Source organism: Mustelus asterias, chromosome 10, assembly GCF_964213995.1.
Source record: "Mustelus asterias chromosome 10, sMusAst1.hap1.1, whole genome shotgun sequence".
Classification (NCBI taxonomy): Eukaryota; Metazoa; Chordata; class Chondrichthyes; order Carcharhiniformes; family Triakidae; genus Mustelus; species Mustelus asterias.
In genome coordinates this window covers 12,252,821-12,272,051 of record NC_135810.1, presented here as the reverse complement: position 1 = coordinate 12,272,051, position 19,231 = coordinate 12,252,821, and the positions used below count along the sequence as shown (strand labels likewise).

The following is a 19,231-nucleotide window of genomic DNA, read 5'->3' as shown; positions in this document are numbered from 1 at the left end:
AGAACTGCATATTTTGCATACTGGGGAAGACAGAGGGTAACGAGTGGGCAGATGAAGTATAATGCAGGAAATGTGAATTAATTTACTTTGGTCGCAATAATAAAAATGCAGCATATTTTTTAAATGGTGCGAAACTATAAATGTTGATGTTCAAAGAGATTTTTGGGTATGCTCATACAAGAAACACAGAAGGGTAGCATGCTGGTACAGCAAGCAACTGGAAGGCAAATGGTATGTTGACCTTTACTGCTGGGGGATAGGAGTACAGAAATAACGTCTTGCTACAAGTATACAGAGCTCTTGGTGAGACCACATCTGGATTACTTGCAGAATATTTTGCTCTCGTTGGTGGAGATCATATAATCCCTACAGTGCAGAAGGAGGTCCTTTGGCCCATTGAGTCTGTACGGACCACAATCCCACCCAGGCCCTATTCCCGTAACCCCACACACTTACCCTGCTAATCCCCCTGACACGAGGGTCAATTTAGCACGGCCAGTCAACCTAACCCGCACATCTTTGGACTGTGGGAGGAAACCGGAGCACCCAGAGGAAACCCACGCAGACACGGGGAGAACGTGCAAACTCCACACAGACAAGACCAGAATTGAACCTGTGAGGCAGCTGTGCTAACGACTGTGCCACCGTGCGGAGTCTCGGAGACGGGAAGAGCATTTTCTAAGATTGGATAATGACGTACTGGAGCCCCGCCTCCATCAAGTTCTGGGTGGGAAGGAACAGTCTGCCTTCTCACCCCACTGCCAATAAAGGTCCTTAAATGGCCAATTAATTTCCCTCGATCAAAGGCACTCAAACACCTGATTGAGGGACTGAACGTCAGGAGGGTGCATTGACGGTCAACCCCCATACACTTGCTGCTGACCCCTTCCCCCATGACAACCCCCACCCCTCTCCCTCCCAAAATTGCATAATTGGGGCCTTGGTCTCCGTGAGTTTATGGGACTCTTGTGCCGGTCTCTCAAGTGGCACTTCTGAGTAAAACGCTGATGGCTCTCAATCAGCAAACATCTTGTCCTGGGGAAGGGCCTCTGTATGATTGGTGCGTGGCTTGGCAGCCTTCCCAAAAAGAGGGGGGATTTGGGCCTGTTGCCAATTCTCCAGCCTCAATAAGATTCTGACCACTGCGCCTAGTTTTGGTCTCCATATTCAACAAAGCATAATACTTGCATTAGAGGTGGTACAGTAAAGATTCACTAAACTGGTCCTGAAGATGAGGGGGTTGTCCCATGATGAGAGGCTGAATAAACTAGACTTTTATGTAGAAGTGGCATTTTTTCTGTCATACTGGCAGCTTCCAGTTCGCAGGCCCTAACCGCCCCCTATGCACCATGGATGTGCAATCTCTCTACACCTCCATCCCACACCTTGACGGCCTGAGAGCTCTTCGCTTCTTTCTTGAAAAGAGGCCTGAACAATTCCCATCCTCCACCACTTTCCGCCTGCTTGAACTCGTTCTATCTCTCAACAACTTCTCCTTTAACTCATCCCACTTTCGAGCTTTGACAAAGGGTCAAACCAAAGAAGAACGTACAGGGTAAATGGTAGGACTCTGAAGAGTGCAGTTGAACAGAGGGATCTGGGAATACAGGTACAGAGTTCCCTAAAAGTGACGTCACATGTGGATAGGGTCGTAAAGAGTGCCTTTGGTACATTGGCCTTTATAAATCGGAGTATCGAGTATAAAAGTTGGAGTGTTATGGTAAGGTTGTATAAGGCATTGGTGAGGCCGAATTTGGAGTATTGTGTACAGTTTTGGTCACCTAGTTACAGGAAGGATGTAAATAAGATTGAAAGAGTGCAGAGAAGGTTCACAAGGATGTTGCCGGGACTTGAGAAGCTGAGTTACAGAGAGAGATTGAATAGGTTGGGACTTTATTCCCTGGAGCGTAGAAGATTGAGGGGAGATTTGATAGAGGTGTATAAGATTTTGATGGGTATAGATAGAGTGAATGCGAGCAGGCTTTTTCCGCTGAGGCTAGGGGAGAAAAAAACCAGAGGGCATGGGTTAAGGGTGAAAGGAGAAAAGTTTAAAGGGAATATTAGGGGGGGCTTCTTCACGCAGAGAGTGGTGGGAGTGTGGAATGAGCTGCCGGATAAAGTGGTAAATGCGGGGTCACTTTTGACATTTAAGAAAAACTTGGACGGGTTCATGGATGAGAGGGGTGTGGAGGGATATGGTCCAAGTGCAGGTCAGTGGGACTAGGCATAAAATGGTTCGGCACAGACAAGAAGGGCCAAAAGGCCTGTTTCTGAGCTGTAATTTTCTATGGTTCTATGGTCGTCTGGACTCGAAACGTCAGCTCTTTTCTCTCCTTACAGATGCTGCCAGACCTGCTGAGATTTTCCAGCATTTTCTCTTTTGGCTTTTATTTAGAAGATTGAGAGGCGATTTCATTGAGACAGACAAGATTCTATAGAGGTTTGACAAGGTAGATGCTGAGAGATTTTTTCTGCTGATTGGGGAATCCAAAACACGGGACACCGACTTAGGATGGGGGTGGGGTCAAACATTCAGGACCAACATGAAGAAAAATGTCTTCACTCAAAGAGATGTGAATCTTTGGAATTCTCTACTTAGGGTTGTGGCTGCTCCATTATTGAATACATTTATGGTTGCAATAGACAGATTTTGGTCTCGCGAAGAATCAAGGGATATGGAGAGTGGGCAGGAAAATGAAGTTGAAGCCCAAGGCTAGCCACGATAGTGCTGAATGGCGGAGCAGACTTCATGGGCCATATAGCCTACTCCAACTTGTGCCTTCTTAAGCATAATCCTCCAATTTATTGTGAGTGCACAGTAGTAAGTCCACCTGTCTATTTGAAAGCTTTAAAGTTTTGTAGTACAAGAGGTTAAAGTGTTCTTCTCAAAATATTTTTGTCTTTCATAATTGTGGAAAGAGCCAAGGTAGTCTGACACTTCAAACTGTGCTCTTAAAATGGAACTTACAATAGATAAATCTCCAAGCCACAATGATAGCATCGACAAGTATCAAAACAAGAATGGGAACAGTTATAACCAGGGGCTCTTGCCGAATTCATTTGTTCCCTGTGAGTCAAAACAATTTTTGCAGAGCAAAAGCATTCCATTATATTTTTGGTCTGAAGAAAGAAATATTTAATTAGATCATCAGTTTTGTTATCAGAAAACAATCTTTTCTGACCCAGTACTTGCTTAAAAATGTAGCTTTGCTATGCAAGCATGAATTACCTCAAATGGTGCAACCATTGCTCAGTTTGTATGTGTCAATAGCTCAACCACGTTGCCATTGAACAACTAATATGTTGATTTGCATTATGTAATTCTGATAAGATCTTAAAAATGTCTCAAAGCGTTTCACATACAACAGATTGCTCTGAAGTGCAATCACTATTTTGATGCAGGCAGCCACATTACACAAAGCACAATTCCACTCACAGATTAAGCATCCCAATTCTATTTCAGGTGATGCTGGTTGAAAAATGAATGTTGTCCAGGACACTAGGGATGCAATGCAATTTTCCATTTTATTTTTGTAACTTTTGCTCTTGCATCAAACTTGAAGAAGCAATCTGCTCCCACACTTCTGCTTGCAAGATACTAAGAGGGAGTATTAAATATATGCCCAGTGACTGCTCCTCTCCAAATTTCTAAGCCATATTAGTAGCCTAGCACTTAAGAACAGATGCCTATCAGCCATTCTTCTCAGTTACATTCATCTCTTTAGCTTTTCATTTGATTTATTATTGTCACGTGTATTGAGATTCAGACAAAAGCATACTCTTCACAGAGTATATAGGAGAGAAAGAAAGGAGAGGGTGCAGAATATAGTGTTACTGTCACAGCTAGGGTGCAGAGAAAGATCAACTTAAAGTAAGGTAGATCCATTCAAAAGTCCGATGGCAGCAGGGAAGAAGCTGTTCTTGAGTAGGTTGCTACGTGATCTCAGACTTTTGTAGCTTTTTCCTGTTCATATGCAATAGAGTCTTCATGGTGGGTTTATTGAATTATATGTGTAGAAGTGATTCGGTTTAAATTATGTTATATTTGGCTTTAAAAAATTTTTAAAACATTTTAGTATTCCACATTATGATAAATAAATTGACGTTGATGTTCCCCTAGATGCAACAAATCCCTATTTCAGAACCCTTAACTTGAAGAGAAATGAAGTACCAAATTCAGAGCCTGTTAAACAATTTTACTTAGTAAATCAACGCAGACCAAAGTTAAACCAATCTAAGCAGTCCAATCACTCAAGCTGCAAAGTACAGGTAAGATGTGCTAAATTTTACTAAAGATGGCCACAACCAAGAATTACTTTGCAACAAACTACAATGGATCTTTTGCAAACAAAGGATAATCTGATAAGAAATTGTCCAGCCTGTACAGGTCGCTCAGTTCATAAGCTATCACAACAAAATGCAGATTTTTAAAAAACTGTCACAGGATAAGAAGCAGGAAAGATACATGATACATACATAATGAAAAATGAAGCTACTTGTGGCTCAAATCTGCAACGCCCAGGCATCCTTTGATACTAAAAGATGCTGAAAGGGTATATTACAGGATTTATTAAACAATACTGCTCGCTATGTTTCCGTATTCACAGGAGAACCATATTATAAGCATTATATTATGCAAGTTGCATCTTGTAAAGTTCATTTTTCCCCAGGAAACAAGAAAACCTTTTTTTGAAATCAAGGATGATGATAGATTGAGATCCACATGTCCTCCCATCCACTGACTCTATCTACACTTCCCGCTGCCTCTGCAAAGCAGTCAGCATAACTGAGGACCCCACACACCCTGAACGTACTCTCTTCCACCTTCTTTCGATGGGAAAAGATACAAAGTCTGAGGTCACGTACCAACCGACTCAACCTGCTGCCATCAGACTTTTGAATGGACCTACCTTGCATTAAGTTGATCTTTCTCTACACCCTAGCTATGTCTGTAACACTACATTCTGCACTCTCTCCATTCCTTCTCGATGTACGGTATGCTTTGTCTGTACAGCATGCAAGAAACAATTCTTTTCACTGTATACTAATATTTGTAACAATAATAAATCAAACTATTTACAAATCACACAAAAATCACAACATTGTGGAATATTATAGAATATAGAACAGTACAGCACAGAACAGGCCCTTCGGCTCACGATGTTGTGCCGAGCTTTATCTGAAACCAAGATCAAGCTATCCCACTCCCTATCATCCTGGTGCGCTCCATGTGCCTATCCAATAACCGCTTAAATGTTCCTAAAGTGTCTGACTCCACTATCACTGCAGGCAGTCCATTCCACACCCCAACCACTCTCTGCGTAAAGAACCTACCTCTGATATCCTTCCTATATCTCCCACCACGAACCCTATAGTTATGCCCCCTTGTAATAGCTCCATCCACCCGAGGAAATAGTCTTTGAACATTCACTCTATCTATCCCCTTCATCATTTTATAAACCTCTATTAAGTCTCCCCTCAGCCTCCTCCGCTCCAGAGAGAACAGCCCTAGCTCCCTCAACCTTTCCTCATAAGACCTACCCTCCAAACCAGGCAGCATCCTGGTAAATCTCCTCTGCACTCTTTCCAGCGCTTCCACATCCTTCTTATAGTGAGGTGACCAGAACTACACACAATATTCCAAATGTGGTCTCACCAAGGTCCTGTAGAGGGATTATCTGTTATATTCATGAGGATGTATAACCATGGCATATCAACATGTGCTTTAACGAGAAGCTAATGCAGAGCTGTATTAATGCATTATGTATATAGGATAGCAGTTAGCAGGGGAACCCTAAAGTCATGAATGACTATGGCCCCAAAGATATTCAACTGATCCTCAATAGAGTTTATTTATGCAATACATATGGAAACAATTTTACTGAAATGTAAATGATATTTAGCTCTATAGGGAATTATTACTAGCAACTGTAACTTCTTTAGTACAGAAATTTATTGGTCGGAAACACCAGTAATTCCAAATTTATTTGAGCAGACCCTTGACATCATTGGTATCATTTTAGTAAAGTACTTCAGGAACAGAAACATGGAAGGCATCATTTTTGGATAAATAAAACAACATTTACGACTGTTTTATGATGCTTTAACACTGTCTCAGGTAAATATGCTTTTGTGCTTTCTGGTTCACTCTTGCCGTCAGGCAAGCTGATGTCATTCTATATTCCAGAAAATTCTAAGATTAAGAAATGGCTTGGTCCCGAGCATTCTGGACTGGAGAGGTTACATTCTATTCCACCTTAGGTCACATGAATTACTTATGGCATTCATCTAGATGCACTAATTTCTATGTCAAAAGCTGGTCGCTATGAAGGTGAATGACAAACTAAATTTCATTGTTGACTGTAAAAGAGACAATACTATTACAGTCTTTATTCGTGCATGAATATGATATTATTGCTATAAATTGCCTCAATACTGTGGACTGACAGCAATAATAGTTTCAGTCACACTTATACTGTGCCATGTAAATTAAATACATAAGCAATGCTAACTAATGTTACTAGATGGAGAGGTTATCAAAACAAAGTAGAATTTATTTTCCCTATTTCATTCAATTACATCAGTCCAATGGATATTTATATTTCAAAGCCACTCTGGGCAATATAAAAAACAATATTGCACGTGGATGAAGATAACCAACAGTGTTTAAAGTTTATCAATGTATTTTCATATATTTACAATGCAACTGCCCTTTTTATAGCAATGGAAATAACAATGCTGGATTCCTAACAATCCAAGCTGTTATGGGACTGGGATTGTAATCATTCACTGCAACCAATTATTAACTTTTTAATTAATGTAATTAAAGGTGTCTCAGGGTTTAAAGCTCCAGTTCCTTTATGTAACATCTATGGTGTTTCACCGTTTCCTCCAACAACAAAAATGGTAATTGTCATGGTGCTGTGCACCCCCTCTGCTGCCACTTCCCCCAGCTGGCAAATTTCAAGTTTGCTGGCATAACGCCACTGTGGTTCATTAAAGAATGATGCTGGAGAACTAGCAAGGATATGTTGCTATTGCACATCCCTTTTTAATCCAACTGTAACAAACTTTCCTGCCCAAGTGGGGGAATTTTCCCATTTCCTGCCCAAGTTGGGGGGGGGGGAGGAGGAGGAGGAGGAGAGAGAGAGACGTGGCCAGAAAATCCCAGCCATTATTTCCGAAGCAAACGAACCAAGTTAATTATGTGGCACTAAGTTGGAGATCGATTTTAGCAAAGGCAATGGACAAACAGAAGGAGAGAATTAAAAAAAAGGACCCCTTCATATAATTAATTACCAAAGGGAAACTATAGTTCCACGCTAAATATTGACTACAGTGAATGTGGTTTCACAATCTTGGATTAACCTTTCTGAATGTATTTTTGTTTGCAGAAGTAAGTAAGTTGTAGGTGAATATAAATGAACTGACCAATAAGGAAAGCTAATATTCTCTCAGAAATCAACAAGCAAAATGCATTTAGAACTATAGAACGTCAATAATGAGTCCCCTTTTATTATCTTGTAACGCATTAAGTATAACATTATGCTGCAAAAGTTCACTATTCTTAAATGTTTACCTCAGTTCCAACAACTGTGATAAAGACAACCCATCAACGTTTGAAGTCCAGCAATGACTTCTTGATCAGTTTTCAAGCAGCAACATTTAATCACTTTATAGAGGCTTGCAAACATTATCTTACTAAAGGCAGAATACTGCGGATGCTAGAATCTGAAACAAAAACAGAAAATGCTGAAAATCTCAGCAGGTCTGACAGCATCTGTGGAGAGAGAATAGAGCCAACGTTTTGAGTCAGGATGACAAAGGGTCGTCTTGACTTGAAATGTTGGCTCTATTTTCTCTCCACAGATGCTGTCAAACATTATCTTGTCTTTGATTGACTTATTTATACTTATGAACTTTGAAGGATTTCAAGATCAGCATAATACACTTCAGTTATAATCAAAATTGTGAAATGAATTTCTAGAATAGAGAACTTTCATTGTTGCAATACCTTAAATTGCACATGTGGGTTTCTCTTAATATTTAATTCTAGGTATTCAATTCTCTCATATTTTATTGTCTGCATCAAATCAACACTACCTTATTTAGATTATCACTATGCTGTGCTGTAATATATATTCTTGAGTCTACGACTCTAAAATACCCACATCCTATTTGGGAAAACATTCAAAATGACCTTTACAGTTTATTTCAAATTAATTATCCTTCAGAAAAAAGTATCATCAAATTTTCCTGGGTGTTGCAAGTGAAAAAAAAGGTTGATTTCAGTTTATTTATTGGTGGGACGTGAGCTAGCATTTATTACACATCCGTAATTGCCTCAAATGCAGAGGGCATTTAAGAGTCAATCACATTGCTGTGATTATGGAGTTACAATTAGGCCAAACTGGATAAGGATGGCAGATTTATTTCCCTAAATGACAACAGTGGACCAGATGGGTTTTTACGACAATCATTGGCCCTTTTTATTGAATTGAAATCTCACCATCTGCCGTGGTGGGGTTTGTACCTGGGTCCCCAGAACGTTACTCTGGGTCACTAGTCCAGTGACAATACCACAGCGCCACAGGTTCACTAAAAATCACCCAGATAATTGTAACATATTTTTTGATTACTGAGAATAGAATGTGCAAATAAAACATTTATGTTTAGTCATAAATAGTTTTTCAGAAGATTAAATTTACATAACTCTATATGTCCGGCTTTAATCTTGACTTTGCAATCTTATGCCTATCATTATTACTGGAGCTTTTTGTGACTACTTTAGAAAGTCCCTCAGTGGCGCCCTTTGAACTTGGAAAACTATTCTTAAGTTTCATTGAACTTTTTCTACAAAAATACCCTCGCTGCTAATGTTTTTATATCATATAAAGCACTATATCACCAATGGTGCAGGCTTCATGCCAAATTACAGTTGAACAGTCAACCAGCAAGTGAACTTTATTTTATACAACCCATACTGCAAGTGACGAAAATAGAGTGGCAAAACATGTTGAACCAACAGTGGATATTGCCATGGGAACACAAACTGCAAATACAACCCTAATTGTAAACAGTTCATAATGCTGGTTAGAAATCAAGATAGTCTCCACTAAGGGAGGGAACATTAGAGGGAGAATCACCATTTGGTCTCACATAGGTCTGTTCTCAGGTACTTATCTACAAAAGCAGACCTCAGCAGTTTTCCTTTTTATGTCAAGGGCAGTAGCACTTTTGACAGTGCTCAATCACTTCGTGGAGAATTTGTTTATGAATGTTTAAATAATACTTTGCGCTTAGAAATTACTCAAGGATTGCCTCTTATAACTACTTAAGCAGCAGGCTTCGCAGTGCATCATTCTGGAGCATTCCTGAAGCTCAGTGTATTATGTGATGACACAACATCGTCTCTGGTGATGTTTTGGTAAAATTTGCAAGGCTGAAATAGACAAGTTTCTCTTTTATATCTGAGATGGCCAAGTTGACTGACGGCAGCAGAATAGTCGATATACATTTCAGTCTTGGATTACCTATAATGATAAATATTTCACCACACATTCTTAAAAATTCTTGTATTGCCTTGCAGTACAAATTTATCTGCAGTAGAGGTTAAGGAAATACCAGCTTGGACGTCTTCCAAATACCAGATTGAAAATACTCTTATCGCATCTGTTGTTGATGGGCATGGATGCCTGGATATGTCATAGAATAGTTTTAATAGAGGGATCAGTGATTCGGGATCCAGAACGCACCAGTTAGCACCACCTTCATCCTCGGATACCAGCATACCATTAACATGCGTGCAGAGTTTAATGTATATATAAAATTCGATTTAACTATGTGGAGAAAAGTCCCTTCCATGTCTTTTAAATGGGAACCAAAATAAACCTGAAAGTTATATTTTCAAATCCATCTGACAAACATTAAGGTTCAGAGGGAGAACACTGAGCAATCAATCATTCTAACAACTCCTATTATCCACCTTTAACATATAGCATGTCCAAAGGCAGTTTACAGAGTAGCAAGAAGTGAAGACGCCAACTAATGGGAGACAAATATGAGGAGGTGACTAAAAACACAGCCTCAGAAGATTTTTAAGATTCAAAAGCAGTTTTTACGGAGGTGATTTCAGAGATCAAAGCCAAGGCAACTGAAGGTGTGTGTGTGTGTGTGTGTGTGTGTGGGCGGGGGTGTAGAGGGAGGGGCGAAGACTGGGAGGCCAGTGGGGGGCATGCACAAGATGCTGAAATCAGCAGTCCAAAGAGAGTGTGGAAAACGTGCAAGGCTGCAAAGGGATTTGAAGAATCCCTGCGTAAAACATCACAGATCATCTACTATTCAAGGTTATAAAAAATATACATGGTAATTTTGATGGGATTGTGGAATACACCAAATGTAAAACAAAATTATTTCTTTGCAATCTCATGTCCACACGAGCAATATGCTTCTCACATCGCCCCTATACTGTGAGACAACTGTTTTTAAATTGGAATTATTGAATGTTTATGACTGTTTAAATAATACTTTGCTCAAGGATTGCTTCTTATAACTATACTTAAGCAGCAAGCTTCGCAGTGCACCATTCTGGAACATTCTTGAAGCTCAGAGTATTACACAATGACATCATCATCTCTGGTTATGTTTTGGTAAAATTTGCAAGGCTGAAATAGACAAATATCAAAGATAAACATGTATCAAAATTAATGAGTAGGCTACACATTGAAATGTGATCATACATTAAAACTGAGATCCCTGCCTCCCACCATACAATACAAAACATGGTGTGCTGCTGAAAACAGTGAGATCCTTAAAAATGTAAAATTCAAACTCGCTCTCTTCCCCTGCCCATTCTCATCTATTCCAAAACCCGAATGCTTCAGTTCTGTCACACTCCTGGACAAGGAGGACTAGTATAGGCTGATTAGTTCAAAAAGGCTGCTCCCTTATTGGTCAGAGAATATCAGTCAGAGAGCAAGCTCTTCCAAGTTTCCACATTCGGGAATCTTCTGGAACTAAAATTAAAATCAGCTTTGTGCACAGGATTCAGAGAAAGGAACCTGAAAAGGACTTTAGTCTAGATCATGCGGTGAAATCTGAAGTTATGAACACAATAAACTGTATCAATGGGAACAAACAATTTCAAAGGGACATATACAGATTAAGTTGGCAGGCAAATTTTTGGTAGATGGAATTCAATCTGGGTAAATGTGAGGCCATTCACTTTAAGTCAATGAAAAGCTAATCAGAATATTTTCTTCATGTTCAACAGACTATAAATGATGGATGGACAATCTGCCATAAATTTGTGTATGTCCTTCATAGCTTGCTGTTGTCATTGACACCATGGCCGCGATTCTCCCATCCCAACCTGCAACTTTTCTGGCGGGTAGGGGTGGGAGATGCGCATCGCCGGTCTTGTTCTGGGATTTGCGCATGCGCCGGGAACGCATGCGCATCTCCCAGAGCCGACCCTGCCCAACTGCAGCAGAAATCCCGGCCTCTATGTCTTCTTCTGGGCCATTGTAACATACAGTCAAAAGCTGAGCTCATAGTACAGACCCTGGGCAACACACTTACCCAACAAAGGAATTTTGGTATCCATGAACACGAGTACAAAAAATAATTACAAAGACTTGAATGCTGGCCTTTATCTCAAGGGGGCTGTAGTTGTTCACACGGCCTTTGTCAGACCCCAACTCTGGGTGTCCTTGAATTGTGCATAAGCACAGAAGGTAGTCATTCAGCCTATCGAGTTTCTGATGGCTCTTCCATAAAACAATCCTGTTAGTCCCATTCCCCCAAGTCATTCCCATATCCTTGCAATGTTTTGTCCTTCAAGTGTTTAAGTCAATTACCGTTTGAAGAATACTATCAAATCTGTTTTCACCACCATGTCATGCAGTGCATTCCAAATTCTAACCAGTAATTGCATAAAATGTTTTTTTCTCATGTCGCCTCTGATTCTCTTGCCAAATACCTTAAGTCTGTACCTTCTGGTCATTGACCCTTCAGCCACTGGAAACAGTTTCTCGATCTATACCTTAATGATTTTAAACAGCCCCATCAATTTTGTCTTTACTTTCTCTATTCTAATGAGAACAACCTATTAACCCAACTCCAGTCTGTTCACATAACTGTAATCCCTCATCCCGAAAACCATTCTAGTAATCACTTCTCTACCTCCTCTAAAGCCTTCAGGTTGATCCTGAAGTATGGTGCCAAGATTTGGAAACAATACTCCAGTCAGGACTGAACTAACACTTCACACAGGTTTAACCTAAGCTTACAAATAGAGCCAGGGCATTCAAGGGTGAAATAAGGAAGCACTTTTGTACATGGAGAGTGGTAAAAGTCTTTAATTCTTTATGCCCCAAAGGGTTGCTGATGCAGGCTCGATCAAAATTTCCCAAACCAAAATCAATAGGTTTTTCCTCATGCAAGGGTATCAACGGATATGATCAAAAGCAGATCACAGGAAGAAGAGGTACAAATCTTCACGCCATAACTGAATGGCTGGATTGGCCGCAGGGATTGAGCAGAATACTCAAGTCCCTAAATTTTTACTAACAATTATAATCATTTTTAAAAACAATTGGCAAGGGTAATGACACTTGGCAAAACTACAAGAGCAGCGAATTCATAAATAAGTATAAACTCATCAAACGCACTCCTAAATCAACATAGTTACCCTGGAGGCCCATTTACAATGACTTTGAGCTACTGAAACAGGTCTTTACAGATGTTACCACTGAATGACTCACTTTTGAAATAATAAAATTGCTTCTTAAAAGCAAGGGTGTTAGCTACCAGTCACTGAAAATGTCCTGTCCAAAACCTAATGCCATCTTGCATACTGCTCAACAAGTCAGTTTTCGCATCATTTATCTCTCCCGAGCAAGTTAGTATCCTCAAAGCAAATACTTTCATCTAAATATCGAAAAGCACACAGAAGTTACAAATGGAAACAGGTCAATCACTCCAAACATTTGGTCAAGATTTATCCTCTCACAAGCAAATAGTTCCAAACACATTTAGTTATTGTGTTCCCAAATACCTTCAAGCCTTTGCCCTTCATCTACCTAACTATTCTACTCTTGGATCCTTACATTTCTTTACCTAAACTGTTAATGAATCCCAACACCCTCACAAGTCCATGTAAAGGGGTTTATCCAGGCTTCTGTCGTAAATCCTTTATATTCAATCTTGTCTTGTAATTTCTTAACTCTTGTACTCTGCCCCTTAACTACTGAAAATCAGTTGTCTTCTACTTACCTTATTACATCCTTTCATACTTTTGCTCATTTTTAATATGCTGTCCAGTAATTTGTATTTTTCTAATGAAAGAAAGACCTGGTGTATCAAACCTATTTCGTATTTTTATTTTCTCACACCAGAGATTAGCCTAGTGAATCGATGCTGCAACCTCCCAAAAACCTCTTTCTAGCATTGCAGCCCAAAACTGCAGACAACACTTATATCAGAGGGTTTATCAAAGTTTGTACAACTTTATCATTACCTCTTGACATCTTTCAGTTACTGCTAATTCATATTTCTCAAAGGGGCTAAATGAAAAACATTTCTCACGTTATCTAAAGTTGCCTTTGTGTTTCTATTCTCCGCAAGCCAGAATGGAGATTCACTTTCTAGGTCCCCCCCCCCCAATTAAATTCATGTTCAGTTGGCACTAGCGATTGGTGATAAATTAGAAATATTGCCATAGTGTGCTTAAAGCCAAACTTCATTTCCTTCATGTTTATATGCCGTCTCAGAGACAATTATGCACATTTGAAGGAATATCGCTCGCTTTTATCATTCTTCAGTTGACTTCTCTCTGTCAATCCTTCACAACAATCCAAATTTCCCTTCTTTAAGAGTACAAACATTTATTTGTGAATCATTATTTCTGTAAGATTAAAGATTCCTGCTCATGTCCACTGACACAGAGTACAGGAATGAGATAGAGAATCTGGTGAACTAGTGCGACGACAATAATTTCTCTCTCAATGTCAACAAAACGAAGGAGATTGTCATCGACTTCAGGAAATGTAGTGAAGAACATGCCCTGTCTACATCAACGGGGATGAAGTAGAAATGCTTGAAAGCTTCAAGCTTTTAGGTGTCCAGGTCACCAACAACCTGGCCTGGTACCCCCTTGCCGACACTATAATTAAGAAAGCCCATCAATGCCTCTACTTTCTCAGAAGATTAAGGAAATTTGACATGTCAGCTACGACTCTCACCAACCTTTACAGATGCATCATAGAAAGCATTCTTTCTGGTTGTATCACAGCTTGGTATGGCTCCTGCTCTGCCCAAGACCGCAAGAAACTACAAAAGGTCGTGAATGTAGCCCAATCCATCGTGCAAACCAGCCTCCCATCCATTGACTCTGTCTACACCTCCTGCTGCCTCAGCAAAGCAGCCAGCATAATTAAGGACCCCACGCACCCCGGACATTCTCTCTTCCACCTTCTTCCTTAGGGAAAAAGATACAAAAGTCTGAAGTCACGTACCAACCGACTCAAGAACAGCTTCCTCCCTGCTGCCATCAGGCTTTTGAATGGACTTATCTTGCATTAAGTTGATCTTTCTCTACACCCTAGCTATGAATGCAACACTACATTCTGCACTCCTTCCCTTCTCTATGAACGGTATGCTTTGTCTGTATAGCACGCAAGAAACAATACTTTTCACTGTGTACTAATACATGTGACAATAATAAATCAAATCAAAACTCTGGGGCAAACTTTCCCGTTCCGCCCATCATGGGAATCGTAGCAGGCGAGGGGCCGACCAGGGAAAGGTCCGTTGACCTCAGGCAGGATTTCCGGTTTCGGGGCGAGTGCAGCCAGAAAATCCCACCCTCTAGGTCTCTTCATACAGTTTTGACACCAGGTTCGAGTACAAAGGCTGTCAGCTGTAATTACAGTTGCTGCAGCAATGAACATTGGCTGCACCATAAACTACAAAATGATCCCGGTGCACAACATTTACTCAAAACATTACTAACATGATAAATCAATGCACGATTGTCGGGTTTTCTTCCAGACCATGAGCTATCACCTTGTGTAAATGGATATTTTCCAAACCAAGTATTAATCTAATGTGATATTCTTGTGCCAAACCAACCCAGTTTGCCTCAACATGTTCAACCAAATTTCAAGCAGCCTTGTAATTGATGTTAGTCTGATTACCATTTCTTTCCTGCTTATGTCTGGCAGAACATCATGTTTCTTTACACCGGGAGTGCCAAAACATCTTTTCAAAGAACCACATCAAAAAAACAGCTGTCAGCCGATAAAACAAAACAAAAACAAGTGACCCCTGACAGCTAAACATAAGTGGATGTCACACTAGAACAATACTGATATCAGATGTGACAACATTCACTTAGCAGGTTGCAAAAATTTGATTTGTGGTTTTGTAACATTTAGAAGGTTGAAGTGCGATCTGGTCAAGATATTTAATTGATAAAGGATTAGATTGGATAGATATGAAGAAGCTACTCCCTCTTGGGTACAAGAGGACCAAAATATCCTTCCTAAGGTTTGGTATCCAGAAGTAAAAGTAGGATCCCAGCAGAAGTCTGACCAGAGCTCTTGTACAGCTGTAACATAACTCCTACCCTTCTTTTCCAGCTCTGAAGTGATGATGTTAATCCAGAGGCCCAGGCTAAAACTCTGGAGATAGGGGTTCAAATCTCATCATGGCAGCTGGTAGAAGTTAAATTCAATAATAAATCTGAAATATAAAGTTAGTCTCAGTGGTGTTGATCATGGCTACTACCATTGATTGCTGTAAAAACCCATCTTGTTCACTGATGGCCCTTCGGGAAGGAAATCTAACATCTGGCCGACATGTGACTCCAGACCCACAGCAATGTGGTTGACTCTTAACTGCCCTCTGAAATTGCCTAGCATTCCTCTCAGTTTAAGGGAAATTGAGAAGTTGACATTGCAAGAATAAAAAACTCCCAAAATTCCATTATGCTTTGCAATTAATTTCTGCGCACATCTCACATATTCCCACATGAAATTCCATCTGCCTGGAATCTCTCCTGCCTTCCACCCTTATATTCAGCAGGAACCTTCCATTTCTTCCTTCTCCTTACCTCCATTACCCTGCTCTGTTCTTGCTTAAACCTTGTGGTTTTGCAATTCTAACAAAAAGTAATTGATCTGAAACTTTAATGTGGTTTCTCTCTTGACAAATGTGGCCTGATCTGGTGATCATTTCCAACATTCTGTTTTTATTTGATACGAAGTCGCAGTTTAGCATGTCTGTAGTCACACTCTTAATATGTGTGAAAACGCTTTTCGTGTTGTCATTGATATCCTTTGCAATGTGGACAAAAAGAAACAAGATTCTTGAATGGGGAAGAAACATATGTGGGTGAAGTCATGCATTAATAAACCTTTATGCATCACTTCAAATTGAAGCCTTTTCCCGATAACATAAAATGAACTTACATTCAGGCCACATCTCTTAACTTAAACATCTTCTCTGACAAATATGGTTCTTATTCAAAATAATATGGTAGCCAGATGAGAATACCAAATGCTTTACCTAAGGAATGCCCAGGGGAATACATTGTTTTCTCTCAATTTGCCAGGCACTTTTGTGTTTAAAACTAAGGTAAAAGAAAGACGATAACTCCCAAAAATAAGGTCCAATTCCCAAGAAGATTGAGGTACATAATTTCTCAGCAATACTTCAGCAAATGGCCACACCAATGATTGGGCCTGATAACTGCTGCTGAGTGGGACTGAAAGAAGGCCGGTATATATATTTGAAGCATGTACACTGTGTGCTTCTGTAACTAATCACAAGATTTCTAATGATAAGATAAAACTTAACAGAATATTAGGACGCTTCTTTCTTTTTTACTGAACATTCAATGTTGAACACTCATGTTGCAATGCTAATCGTGTGAAACTACCTATATTATACAACTTCTCATTCAATGCCAGACTAAGCAATGATGTCATTATAACATCCTTACACCACATATCAATATCAATTGACGCATAGCATAACAGCAACATGAAACCTCATGAGTTTGAAGCAAAACCAATTCACAGTACCAAGCTATATCAAAGAATGTGTTTCACCACAGGTGGCTGTCTCAGCAACAAATGCAGGAACTGATGGAAGAAAGTTGAACAATGGCAAATTGTCATTAAAATGTTAAACAATATTGTTTATTACACTGGCAGTATTCATTTAGGTAGCTATACTTCCACTTTTACACACTGGTACAGATCAAATTTGATCAGCTATCACAATCCAGATATTTACCAAGTCAAGAAAAATGAAAATTGAGAATCAGGATTGGCAGTTTTTTCCCCTCCCTCCCCTATACTACTTTTCCAAATGCTAGGATACAGTTCTATGGCAGGAGCTATATTCAATGTGAGAACTTTTACAATGAAAATCAGCATCCCACTGACAGGGGAAAGTATTTCAGTCAAGCCTGATTCTTTTGTCACGTGTTGTCCAGATTGGTGCACTTCCCAGTAAAGCTTATTAAAGATCAATAGGATTTGGGAAAGTTAAGTGACTTTTACTTTTCCTACTCCAGCAATATGTTTTCAACAACCTCATGTGTTGTCTGACATTAAGTAAGTGCAGTAAGGAGTCTAACAACAGTCTTGCCTGGTGATTGTCGACAATCACCAGGCAAGACTGTTCTCTTCCTGTTGGGGAGCACTTCAGCGGTCACGGGCGTTCGGCCTCTGATATTCGGGTAAGCGTTCTCCAAGGCGGCGTTCACAACACACGACAGCACAGAGTCGCTGAGCAGAGACTGATAGCCAGGTTCCGCACACATGAGGACGGCCTCAACCGGGATCTTGGGTTCATGTCACACTATCTGTAACTCCCACAACTTGCCTGGGCTTGCAAAGTCTCACTGGCTGTCCTGTCTGGAGACAATACACATTTCTTTAACCTGTGCTAAGGCTCTCTCCACTCACATTGCCTGTACCTTTAAGACTTGATTAGCTGTAAAGACTCGCATTCCGATCATTATTCATTATTCTGTAAATTGAGTTTGTGTCTTTATATGCCCTGTTTGTGAACAGAACTCCCACTCATCTGACGAAGGAGCAGCGCTCTGAAAGCTAGTGGCGTTTGCTACCAAATAAACCTGTTGGACTTTAACCTGGTGTTGTTAGACTCCTTACTGTGTTTACCCCAGTCCAACGCCGCCATCTCCACATCATTAAGTAAGTGAGCATGGTTTAGCAACGAAGCTTCAGGTTCCCCTGATCTATGTAGTTAATTATAATATGAATCCATTCACCTAATCACCATATAATTTGAAGAATATATATGGTCTTTCCAATTTACCTGCTATTTGTATTCTGATGTGATGCAGAAATCGTGAGGAAGAGGTTTTTTTGATGTCTTTAAAAATAATGCTTTATTCCCTAGCCAGAATATCACAGCCTTTAACAAAAGATGACAAAAGTGGAAATTCAATCACATTGTTTGAAGTATTCTGGTCCACACCAAAGACCTCTTGCCTCAACAATGGCTCGGGCTACTGTGTTACATGCCTTGAATCACTAAAGTTAGCTTCCCAGTACTCACATCGTGCAGAAAACCTGGACCCGCAGCATATAGGTAAAATTTCTAAAATGACTTGTATATAAATTACTATGGCAGTAGAAAATATAAAATGCAATCACTGGAAACAAAACGCTTATCCGGTTCTAACCAAGATGGACATGGAAGAATGATGAATTTTCTGTGCATTCAACCTGCAGAGGACAGGATTAATTCATCACAAACTTACTGTTCCAGAAGTTGGTCACATTTTGCGAGTGCATCTTTTTCTGCTTCAACTGCTCGCTCCTTTTCTGCAACTGCATTTTCTCTTGCTTCTCTTAAATTTCTGAATTGGAATAGATTTGAAAAATAATTTTCAGTGAATACAAAGCAAAATGTGGAAATGCACCCTGCGCCAAATTTATTTCCTTTCAATAACGAGTAGAAGGCACTACTTTCCTATAAGAAATTCAAAGATTATCAATCTTTGTTTATACAAACTTAGCGTGAAGATAACCATCATAGTAAGTTATAACATAACATTTAGAGTTACTGACAAAGAACTATCAATATTATTCAAAGTACTTCTTCTCCCTTTTCATATTACATGTGCAGTGGACAATGGGGAACCTGTGGATGTGGTGTATCTGGATTCCCAGAAGGCATTTGACAAGGT

The 19,231-nt window shown here is 39.9% G+C and overlaps 1 protein-coding gene across 2 annotated transcripts in view; it reads right to left on the bottom strand.

Moving 5' to 3' along the window:
- Positions 1 to 19,231, bottom strand: part of pibf1 (progesterone immunomodulatory binding factor 1) — a 121,067-nt gene that overhangs the window by 61,397 nt on the left and 40,439 nt on the right. For both annotated transcript variants that reach the window (XM_078221574.1, XM_078221573.1), the window contains exon 10: positions 18,803 to 18,901. In XM_078221574.1, coding sequence (XP_078077700.1) covers positions 18,803 to 18,901 — 99 coding nt within the window. The remainder of the gene's footprint in view (positions 1 to 18,802; positions 18,902 to 19,231) is intronic.